General features: G+C 49.9%; 1 protein-coding gene across 2 annotated transcripts in view; it reads right to left on the reverse strand.

Moving 5' to 3' along the window:
• The window catches only part of LOC137439073 (ATP-dependent DNA helicase DDX31), a 50285-nt gene extending 37881 nt beyond the window's left edge, over positions 1–12404 (reverse strand). Inside the window, exons 1-3 of one of the 2 annotated variants that reach the window (XM_078767741.1) lie at positions 12113–12404; positions 11728–11981; positions 11385–11460 (exon numbers count right to left, since the gene is read on the reverse strand). In XM_078767741.1, coding sequence (XP_078623867.1) covers positions 11385–11460; positions 11728–11981; positions 12113–12199 — 417 coding nt within the window. In that variant the 5' untranslated portion in view covers positions 12200–12404. Of the gene's footprint in view, positions 1–11384; positions 11461–11727; positions 11982–12103 lie in introns of both variants that reach the window. The other variant, XM_068134749.2, reaches the window with a different exon arrangement.
• Positions 12405–12466: the final 62 nt, after the last annotated feature.

Here is a 12466-nt window from a genome sequence, read left to right on the forward strand (position 1 = left end):
ACACCCCAGAGTCGGACTTTCTCGCACACCTCCTCTTTCGCACACCAGACCTGTCGCACACTTCACCAGTGGCCTCTCACGAACACCCGGGTCCATCTCGAACCCCAAGCCTCTTAAATCACCTGGCGCATCATACGCACGACCATATTGGTCACCACTTACACCGGGTCCTCTTCCTCTTCGCTTCTCCTCCATCACCTGCGAATCCCTCATCCGGTTAATGAGCACATCATCACGATCCAAACACAGACTTTGGACCAATTCTTTTATCTCCTCTTTTATCTCTTTCTTATCCCCTCTCCGTCGCTTCTTAATTTCACTCATCCCTTCTTCCACTTCTTCTAATTTGTGCTTCACCTCTTTTATTCCCCGGTACGTCTCCTCAAGCTCGTCCTCCAAGGCTACCTTGACCGTTTCCAGGTGCGTCCTCACCTGCCGGTCCTTCGTCTCCATTACCTCTATCACCTCGTCCAACCTCGTTGTCAGTCCCTCACGTACCATCTGACATTCCCTCTTTGTCGCTATCAAGTCGTTTTTTATGTCGTTTTGTGTCGCTTTTAAACCTCCTAATACCGCAGTGTTCCTTTGAACCTGCTCCACTAACTCCGTCTGTCCCACCGTCAGCTGCTCCACCTCCTGCGTCAGGACCTCTATGCCCCCTTGTAACTTTACAGTCCCCTTTCTCACCTCCTTCTCCATGTGCTCCTTACAGTGCCTCACCTCCTCGCGCACTCCTCCGACCTCCTCACTCACTCACTCCTCTTCTGATCTGCTCTCCCATCACTTGCATCTCCTGCCCAGATGCCACCCTCATCTGCTCCATTTCCTCCCTGTGAGCATCCAGTTTGGTTTCTACCCCCATTCTGACCCCCTCTATCTGCTGCTCCATTTGTTTAACTTCCCTTTCCGCTTGGTCCCTCATGTCCCTCAATTTGCCTTCCATACTGTTTTCTAACCCCTCTAACCCATTTTTCACTCCCTCTATCTGATTCTCCTGGGCAGCCATTCTATTTTCTACCCCCATTAACCCATTTTTCACTTCTTTTATCCCGTTGTCTAACCCCTCAAAATTATTGTCTAACTTCCCAATTTTCTTGTCTAACTCCTCAAAATTATTGTCTAACTTCTCACCGGTACCCCTCGCTTCGTCCCTCATTACCCCCATTTGGTTTCCCATTACCCCCAATTGCTCACTCTGAGCATCCATCCGGCCCTCCAATCGCTCACTATTCTGGGCCATAAGGGCCTTCATTTGTATAAAAAAAAGTTCCAATCTTCCCAGCGGCGCTACTTCGGTCGCGGGCACGGTGACCAGCGAGGCGCCTTTTTGCGCGCCCGAAGCATCGTGCGCGAGAGCGCCATTTTGTGCACCTGCTACCCCAGCTGTTTCGCTCTCCTCATGTCCCTCATGTCCCTCAATTTGGTCCTGGACCGACCCTGCTTCACTCTCCCCTACCGGACCCCAGCCGTCTTGATCCGCCATAGCGCGACTTGCAAAATTCGAGTTTCGTAAAACAAAACAAATTTCGGCCGCTCCAAATTTTGACCAAATTTTTTTTTTTTCCTCTATTCGTTTTTTTTTTTTTTTCAAAATTTGGTCGGGCCTCGAATCTCACTCCCGACACCAATTGTTACAGACACGACTTTGATGTTAAAGTGGGCCGAGCGGAATGGCCGTCGTGTCCGCACAAATTACCCGACTATACTCGACGTTGACGAAGTCGCGCGATGCTGACTCAATAAGAAAAAGAAGACACCCGGCTGGATCACAATAACACAATACGACACCAGGGGTTCAGTTCTCAAGACCTCCGGAGGAGGTTATATTAAGGCGGAAGGTTAGATTACAACTACAAGAGGGACAGCATAGAAAGACAAGCACTTAGACACAATCTTATATTATTCCCAACAGACGACAGATAAACGGGACAAGGCTGACTCACACGGGGATTGATGGCTAGGAAAGGCAGAATCGATGGCTCAAGGTGCACTCTTGGCTCAAGGACAGGGTACTGTACGGTCCAGTAGATGCAGGAGGTTTCACAGCGCTCGAGGTGGCGTCTTGTCGTCTCAAGCTGGGGGCGCATCTGACGTCACATCCGGCGCATCCGGCGGGGAGTGACACGCCCTCGGCTCGTTAGCTCCGCCTCGTGGAATCGGCACGTTGCTTCTCATTGGGTGCGTGCGGGGGGGTTTACCAGGCTCCGCCCTTGACGAGGAGCTGACAAGGAGCCCCTTCGTGGTAACCCCGTGGAGCGCATGGTCTGGAGCTAATCGAGCCGGTGTGAGGACGCATCCTCCCCCGCTCCGCCGCCATCTCCTCTGTTGTTGTTGTAATTGTTGGGGAAGAAGATGGAAGGAGGTATGGGAAAGGTCCTAAACTCACTACTGATGCCATATAATCACATTCTGGTGCAACGAAGAGTCATAATTAATGGAGACGAGGCCTTAACTGACATAGAATAAGAATAACTAGGAAGATGTCCGAAAGTTGTCTACGTGTGGTGCGGTGGACCTGGGCACGACATTTAATGGGGGAATAAGGGGAAGGTCGGCTCTACTGATTGTTATTTACATGCAATGGGACTAGGGAATGGGGGATCGGGGAAAGTTGGGGAGTATTGGAGAAAATAGGGGAATATTTACAAGCGGATATGGAGGCCAAATTCCATATTCGCAACATTGCACCCTTCTCTACCCTCGGGGCGTCCCGACCCGATAAATTTTTACCTACTTTAGTGTGGCACGCAATGTAGTTCCCTCTACTATTAACTCTACCCTGAGTGCGACAGTTTTACAGATATTCACAAATGAGTAAATATGTCCCCCTGCGACGTTGCACCCTTCTCCTCACAGAAACACACCCACAGGATAACCGAATCCGGAAAGAATTCTCAAACTAAACATACAGCCGGTAGGGAGCATTATTTACAAGACTACGCTGCTATTTACACTACGATCCAGGACCTGTTTTTGGAGGGACACATGCAGATGTTATGCATAGAGAGAGAGCGCGCTTGCCAACATCGATACACCAACCCACGAGTGCTCTGTGGCCGACGGCCTTTAATAACGTGCAGAGCACCCTTTCCCAGCATCAAAAGCACCACCCCACCACCAATCGGTGCAGTCACCATTGTTCAATGATTAAAAATAAATTCGACAACCCCTAACCCTGCAGGTGTCTCTTGCTCTTCTTGTGGTGCACTTGGTGTTAACTAAAAGTGGTTCACCTGTATGGCATAGGTGCCACGTTGACCCAGAGGTCCATCCCCGGGTGGTGCTTGGCCGCAAACGAACTGCGGTCCATTGTGGGTGGCCACAAACATTGCGGTCCATATGGTGTATCGATCCCGGCAGCAAACAGCGAAAGTGCAGGCCCACAACTGCGCAGCCAGCACCTCTCTCTCCTCTCTCTCTACCCCAAAGCCAGATCCTCGGAGGTGGGAGACAAAAGAAGAAACAAGTGAGTAAGGTGGTAAGGGCGCAAAAGTGCACGCAATGTAAGGTGATGCACACTGGGGGCACATGGGAACCAGGTGAGACAGGTACGTTCCTATCGTACGCCCCCCCCCCCCCCCCACCAGGTAACCTACATGGCCCCTCCCTTACCCCTTACTGCATCCACAAAACACAACACTACCCATAAACATCTACTTTACAAATCGACAAACATCCCTACTGTCTTCCCCGTTCCTCCCATAAACCAAATTCGTCTTCTCTCCCTCCTAACCAATCAAATTTGCCATTTTCAACTCTCATCAAAATTTGCCATCTCCAACTCAACATCAAAATTTGCCATCACCAATTCATCATCAGTCCCTCCTAGGGAGGGAGAGATGGAATCACCCCAATGTCTCATCCACGTCGTGATGCGTCTCACAAATCCAACAACAATTCTCATTTCTGCAACACAAACAAAGAAAACACAGGTGTGGAGTCATCATCATCACCACAGGTAAGTGGCTGCGTATGGTGCGACAGGTTCTTCAATCCTAACTATTTCCTAAATGACTTTAACAACTTTACACTACCCGGGGTCTTTCTCCGGCCAAACCATTGGCCCTCTTACTCTATGGGTTCTAAAAACCAATTCCCATTGGCCAAACTGTGGTGCTCTTCAATTTGGGGTCTCACTCCCCCGATTCATCTCCCGGTGCCCTCGTACAATTTCTGGGCTGTGGCGTGTACCTCTCCCAGTGGGTCTACCCACCTGCACCCCTCCACCACTGCAGTTGCCTCCGAGCTTACCTGCTCCTTACCCTAACCTATCTACCTGGGGAAGGCCCTCTGGCGCTCTCCCCACTCCGTGCCCTCTCTGGCACTGGGCTGCCCGATCCACACCCGGGATCCTCAGGCACCCACTCACAACTACCGGCTCCCAGAGCCCACCTGCGGCCTCACCTGGCCGACATCCTCACAGTGGTGGAGTGCCCAACCAACTACACACACTAACAGGCTACACGCCCAGCCATTTCCACAACACTAATGCACCCATTCACAACACCATTCTGCAACCGCACCACAAATGCCAATATCCAACCACAATTTACCTGCACCCTCTACCTAACACTTACACTACCCGCCCCGGGTACTCGTGAAAGGGGTCCACTCTTCCCCCATCCACACCTTCGCACCATGCACACCACTCCGTACCACTCACTCCAACTCTCTCCACACACCTGTACCTGCACACCTGTGCTCTCACACCTGGTGCCACCTGCACCCTTCTCTCCCCAAGCGCATTCGCGCTGATCCACACACTCACTACTCATACACTGCTCCACACACCTGTCCAGTTGCACACCTGTGCAATCACACCTGTTCAATTCTCACAAACACGGCATCATCTCTGCTAACTACTCCCTTCTGAAACTTGCGCTTCCCAGTCGTCCCTTTAAACTATTGCGCTCCCTCGTCATTATCATCCATACTAATCTACCTGCGTCCCCACTACAGGTATCAGTCACTAACTAATCTTAACGTTACCTAATGTCATCTTCTAGATCCCTACACACAATATCCTAACCCACCCGGGCTAGTTTTCACTGCCATACACCCCATAAGCTATTGCTCCTTTGCCCCCCACCTGTGAGGGATGGTGGATTTGCCATCCCACCACATCGGGGGTCTCTCACTACCAATTTTGCACATCAAATTTCAACAAATCAAAAATTTGCCAATCATCTGCCAATCACTGTACCATTACCAATCATCACTCTGCCAATCCTTTGCCAATCATCAAATTTTGTTTTTCTCTAATTTTGGGGCCAAAACACTAACCTCATCACCCAGTCTACTCACTAATACCTCTCGGTGCGCCAATCCCTGTCCAAAGCCCGGCTTCGTGAAGCCAAGCAATGGATGCTGGTTGTTTTGTGCCAGCGGCTGGATGCGTCCGGCACTCGGTGCAGGGACGGGGGCTTACCCGGGCCGAGATCCCACGCACCACTTCGGCGTGGAGCCATCCACTGTCCCGATCTCGACCTGCCGGCACGTCTCCACAAAACGTGGTCGCCATGACGACCCTTCCTATCCAGCTGCCCGCTCCACCTAGTGGAGCCTGGACGCGGCCGTTCAAAGCGAGGCCCGGCACGCACCGAGGGCCCGCTTCGGCTAAAAGTCGACCTAACCTCTAACCTGTGTAACGTCGATGCTTCACCTGGACGCTTACACCCCGCAGCCCGTTCCTTGCTCACACATCCAGCCGTGCCCATGCCCCTCGTACCGTTCCTTACACACCCAGGTACACCCATTCCACTCACCGCCTTGGTCACACACCTGACCACCGAACACTTTGGCACACACTCGTTGGTAGCACACCTCACCAATACACCTCTTCGCGCCCCCTCCTCGGTCACCTCCTCTGTGACAATCACAGGTGTGCTCTCATTCGCACACCCAACCACGTGCCTCACCACCAACTCCAGCGTGCATTCCCACTCACGCTCTACCATTCCAGGTGTGCATCCTTCCATCCCAGGTGTACATCCTCGCTCACCTGTCACAACTAACTCACGCTCCATGTCACTCTCACTACTTCCACCTCCATTCCTGACAGCGCACTCACCCTTACTCTTGACAGCGCACTCTTTCTCCATGCACCTGTCCGTCACACACCTTTCTCGCGCACACTCTCCCGTTACACCCTCTGTAACACTCACCACAGGTGGACACTCTTCCTTTCTTCTGACAGCGCACTCTTTCCCCATGCACCTGTCCGTCACACACCTTTCTCGCGCACACTCTCCAGTTACACCCTCTGTAACACTCACCACAGGTGGACACTCTTCCTTACTTCTGACAGCGCACTCTTTCCTCATGCACCTGTCCGTCACGCACCTTTCTCGCGCACACTCTTGCGCACACTCTCCCGTCACACCCTCTGTAACACTCACCACCCCGCGCTTCCACGTGCTCCCTCGCACACGCGCTACGACCGACTCACTCTCGCCAGCACACTCACTCCTTGGCACGCACTTTTTCCTCACACACCCCAGAGTCGGACTTTCTCGCACACCTCCTCTTTCGCACACCAGACCTGTCGCACACTTCACCAGTGGCCTCTCACGAACACCCGGGTCCATCTCGAACCCCAAGCCTCTTAAATCACGTGGCGCATCATACGCACGACCATATTGGTCACCACTTACACCGGGTCCTCTTCCTCTTCGCTTCTCCTCCATCACCTGCGAATCCCTCATCCGGTTAATGAGCACATCATCACGATCCAAACACAGACTTTGGACCAATTCTTTTATCTCCTCTTTTATCTCTTTCTTATCCCCTCTCCGTCGCTTCTTAATTTCACTCATCCCTTCTTCCACTTCTTCTAATTTGTGCTTCACCTCTTTTATTCCCCGGTACGTCTCCTCAAGCTCGTCCTCCAAGGCTACCTTGACCGTTTCCAGGTGCGTCCTCACCTGCCGGTCCTTCGTCTCCATTACCTCTATCACCTCGTCCAACCTCGTTGTCAGTCCCTCACGTACCATCTGACATTCCCTCTTTGTCGCTATCAAGTCGTTTTTTATGTCGTTTTGTGTCGCTTTTAAACCTCCTAATACCGCAGTGTTCCTTTGAACCTGCTCCACTAACTCCGTCTGTCCCACCGTCAGCTGCTCCACCTCCTGCGTCAGGACCTCTATGCCCCCTTGTAACTTTACAGTCCCCTTTCTCACCTCCTTCTCCATGTGCTCCTTACAGTGCCTCACCTCCTCGCGCACTCCTCCGACCTCCTCACTCACTCACTCCTCTTCTGATCTGCTCTCCCATCACTTGCATCTCCTGCCCAGATGCCACCCTCATCTGCTCCATTTCCTCCCTGTGAGCATCCAGTTTGGTTTCTACCCCCATTCTGACCCCCTCTATCTGCTGCTCCATTTGTTTAACTTCCCTTTCCGCTTGGTCCCTCATGTCCCTCAATTTGCCTTCCATACTGTTTTCTAACCCCTCTAACCCATTTTTCACTCCCTCTATCTGATTCTCCTGGGCAGCCATTCTATTTTCTACCCCCATTAACCCATTTTTCACTTCTTTTATCCCGTTGTCTAACCCCTCAAAATTATTGTCTAACTTCCCAATTTTCTTGTCTAACTCCTCAAAATTATTGTCTAACTTCCCAATTTTCTTGTCTAACTCCTCAAAATTATTGTCTAACTTCTCACCGGTACCCCTCGCTTCGTCCCTCATTACCCCCATTTGGTTTCCCATTACCCCCAATTGCTCACTCTGAGCATCCATCCGGCCCTCCAATCGCTCACTATTCTGGGCCATAAGGGCCTTCATTTGTATAAAAAAAAGTTCCAATCTTCCCAGCGGCGCTACTTCGGTCGCGGGCACGGTGACCAGCGAGGCGCCTTTTTGCGCACCTGCTAACCCAGCTGTTTCGCTCTCCTCATGTCCCTCATGTCCCTCAATTTGGTCCTGGACCGACCCTGCTTCACTCTCCCCTACCGGACCCCAGCCGTCTTGATCCGCCATAGCGCGACTTGCAAAATTCGAGTTTCGTAAAACAAAACAAATTTCGGCCGCTCCAAATTTTGACCAAATTTTTTTTTTTTCCTCTATTCGTTTTTTTTTTTTTTTCAAAATTTGGTCGGGCCTCGAATCTCACTCCCGACACCAATTGTTACAGACACGACTTTGATGTTAAAGTGGGCCGAGCGGAATGGCCGTCGTGTCCGCACAAATTACCCGACTATACTCGACGTTGACGAAGTCGCGCGATGCTGACTCAATAAGAAAAAGAAGACACCCGGCTGGATCACAATAACACAATACGACACCAGGGGTTCAGTTCTCAAGACCTCCGGAGGAGGTTATATTAAGGCGGAAGGTTAGATTACAACTACAAGAGGGACAGCATAGAAAGACAAGCACTTAGACACAATCTTATATTATTCCCAACAGACGACAGATAAACGGGACAAGGCTGACTCACACGGGGATTGATGGCTAGGAAAGGCAGAATCGATGGCTCAAGGTGCACTCTTGGCTCAAGGACAGGGTACTGTACGGTCCAGTAGATGCAGGAGGTTTCACAGCGCTCGAGGTGGCGTCTTGTCGTCTCAAGCTGGGGGCGCATCTGACGTCACATCCGGCGCATCCGGCGGGGAGTGACACGCCCTCGGCTCGTTAGCTCCGCCTCGTGGAATCGGCACGTTGCTTCTCATTGGGTGCGTGCGGGGGGGTTTACCAGGCTCCGCCCTTGACGAGGAGCTGACAAGGAGCCCCTTCGTGGTAACCCCGTGGAGCGCATGGTCTGGAGCTAATCGAGCCGGTGTGAGGACGCATCCTCCCCCGCTCCGCCGCCATCTCCTCTGTTGTTGTTGTAATTGTTGGGGAAGAAGATGGAAGGAGGTATGGGAAAGGTCCTAAACTCACTACTGATGCCATATAATCACATTCTGGTGCAACGAAGAGTCATAATTAATGGAGACGAGGCCTTAACTGACATAGAATAAGAATAACTAGGAAGATGTCCGAAAGTTGTCTACGTGTGGTGCGGTGGACCTGGGCACGACATTTAATGGGGGAATAAGGGGAAGGTCGGCTCTACTGATTGTTATTTACATGCAATGGGACTAGGGAATGGGGGATCGGGGAAAGTTGGGGAGTATTGGAGAAAATAGGGGAATATTTACAAGCGGATATGGAGGCCAAATTCCATATTCGCAACAATATATATATATATATATGCATATATATATATATATATATATATATATATATATATATATATATATATATATATATATATATATATATATATATATATATATATATATATGCAAAGATTTGCGGTTGGGAGTAAATCCAAATGACTCCATGGTAAGATCTCCAACCTTTAATTGAACAAACAATGACAACGTTTCGATTAACAACATGTGACAAAGCCACACGCCTCCGTTAATCTTCCTCAAGAGTGATAAAATCATCTCAACATCCCCTTATATGCAACAAAGTGGGTGGGGTATATGCAAAGTGGGGTGGGCAAAGCTGGACAGCCAATGAAACCGTATCACACCACTCTCGTGAACAAAGAATGTTACTGACCAAATTCAAAAATCAACCACATATTAACGGCTCAAAACAATCCTGTAAGCAATGCTGGATTATAACTCAAGTGTTTAGAAAATCCAGAACAAACATTACATTTAATTAGAAGTTAAACTTGTAAATAATGAAATTGTAAATTAAATTAAAACTGTAAATATATTAAAGCAATTTTTTTTTAAAGATAAAATAAAATTGCCATAATATCAAAATCATCACATGTGTGCCTATGCGGTAAAGGGGAATGCGGGAAGGAGGGGTGGGGGTGATAAAAAGGGGGGGGGGAGAACCGGAGGGGGGGCGGAAGCAGAGAGGGGGTTTGGGAGAGGGGTGGTTTGGGAGAGGCGTGTTTGGGGGGGGGGGGGGGGGAAGCAGGGGGCAAATTGTCCGAATAAAAACCTTGTGTAACATATTATGTGGACTCGTTGTTCAAAGTATGGAATGCCTGCTTCGTTTACACAAGAGTGGGTCAAACGCTACCGGTAAGTCAACCACCTCTTGTGTGATCGAGGTAACAGTTTCTTCCGTGTGCCAAGCCTCCAAAACACGTCTTCTGTTTCTGTTAGGTGTGGAACCCAAAATATTAACCCTATCCCATAAAGGTGTGTGGCCTTCCTTAAGGCCGTGCTTGGCAATAGCAGATCTGCTGGGATAATTACATTCAAATGCTTTTTGGTGTTCAGCAATACGTTGACCGAAGGTCCTCCCGGTTTCACCCACATATTCAGCTCCACAACCAGAGGGCACTACGTATACCACCCCTGACCTATCCTTCCTCGGAAGCTTGTCCTTGACCCTTATAAGAGCTTGGCGAAGGGTGAAAACCGGTGTGAAACTCACCCTCACTCCTGCCGATTTCAAAATTCTGCCGACCCTCTGTGAAACCCCCGGTACAAAAGGGAGAACACACAAACCCTTTGGTTGTTCTCTCGGTCTCAGCCTGTTGTGTGGGGAAGCCCTTATCGTTTTCCTGTTGGGTAACAAGCTATCAGGATAACCATTTGCCCTCAACACATTTTGAAGATGGTCCACCTCACTCATCTTGTCTTCAAAGGTAGATCGTAACTCACGTGCTCTTTTTGAGAGGGTGTGCACCACCGATCTTTTGTGTTCCATTGGATGGCAAGAATTGAAATCAAGGTAGCGATCAGTGTGGAAAATATGTAGTATCATCTACACTATTCTACAGGAAAGGGTCAGTAACGTCTCCGTTCACGAGAGCGGTGTGATACGGTTTAATTGGCTGTCCAGCTTTGCCCACCCCACTTTGCATATACCCCGCCCACTTTGTTGCATATAAGTGGATGTTGAGATGATTTTATCACCCTTGAGGAAGATTAACGGAGGCGTGTGGCTTTGTCACATGTTGTTAATCGAAACGTTGAGTCATTGTTTGTTCAATTAAAGGTTGGAGAGCTTACCATGGAGTCATATATATATTCTTTTTAGATCTCCACACTACAACACTCTTCTCCGTTCTCTGTCAGTCTGTCCGTCCGACCGTCATTTTTCATAGTAACTAAGATGGTTTAGACTCGGGGTGGGGGAGAGGTTGAGGACTCGGGGTGGGGGAGAGGTTGAGAACTAGGGGTTGGTGGGAGGGGGAGAGTTGAGGACTCGGGGTTGGTGGGAGGGGGAGAGTTGAGGACTCGGGGTTGGTGGGAGGGGCAGAGTTGAGGACTTGGGGTTGGTGAGAGGGGGAGAGTTGAGGACTCGGGGTTGGGCAGACGGGAGAGTTGAGGACTCGGGGTTGGGGGGGGGGGGGGGGGAGAGTTGAGGACTCGGGGTTGGGGGGGGGCAGTTGAGGGGAAATGCCACAGAAAACTCACCAGGAAAGGGTGCAGACCAACACTGGAAATCGAGGCCGAACTGAAGATCTGCTCTTGAGGATGTTCTACTGGTTGCCTGGGCAACACAGGAACATAGGGATAACGGATGCTGCGATTCACTGAGCAACTATGTACAATGTGCTACAAAGACATCCATTCAAAAGTATGATGCCATTTATTTACTACGTACCGGTACGCAAATATCTTGGGTTGGTAGATTTATTGGGCAATGCATGCATGATTTCCACCAAATATGCGTACGTAATAGATATATGGTCCTTTTGTCATGCCTGTTTCCATTTCGGGAATGATAGGCAAGTAGATAAACAACCGAACAACCCACCTGGATATTGAGGGGACATCGGGGTTGTTTTTAAAAAGGGAGGAAGTTTTCGGAGGAAGCTTCTCTTGGGGATTTTGCCCCTTGACCGGTCTTCGTCCCTTTTTGTAATGCAGACCCACAGGTTCATATTCATTCTGATTCTCGCCACCACCAACCTTCTTCTTCTTCTTTACATTGGCTGCAACCCCCTCCTCATCCTCGGTGAATCGGAATAGCTTCGACCGAGGAGCAGCATCTCGTCCGCGCTTCAGAGCCTGTTTTAGAAGATGGAACACGTTTTGTGTTTTATTGACAAAAAATTCGAATAAAACCTCCAGAGAAACCGGATCGGTGCAGCATCGAGACCGGACGGCGGACACTTGGTCCTTTCACTCACTCTACTAACCCAAGTTCTCTCCACCCGAACAGGTCCAGTCACCAGGTCAGACTCCGGCTCTGTGGAGATTCCGATCTGGATGCCCCAGTCCGCCATGCTGACCGTGACGTCACGCACTCACGTCATGCATTCGCACCATTCGCCGAACCGATACGAACCACGTTTTGGGACCCGTCGTGACTGTAATCTACGGAAGTACACAATTAATTATTATTATTATTATTATTCACAAATTTGTTGTGTCCATTGTCACGTGCCTTCTACTTCCGGCGCCGATTTCGTGTAACGGTATTGCTTGAATGCAATTTTCTTTTCTTCGAAACGATAACATCAGGTTTGAAGTATTTAAATTATCAACTCAAA

Source organism: Myxine glutinosa, chromosome 13, assembly GCF_964187855.1.
Source record: "Myxine glutinosa chromosome 13, kmMyxGlut1.1, whole genome shotgun sequence".
NCBI classification, from domain to species: Eukaryota; Metazoa; Chordata; class Myxini; order Myxiniformes; family Myxinidae; genus Myxine; species Myxine glutinosa.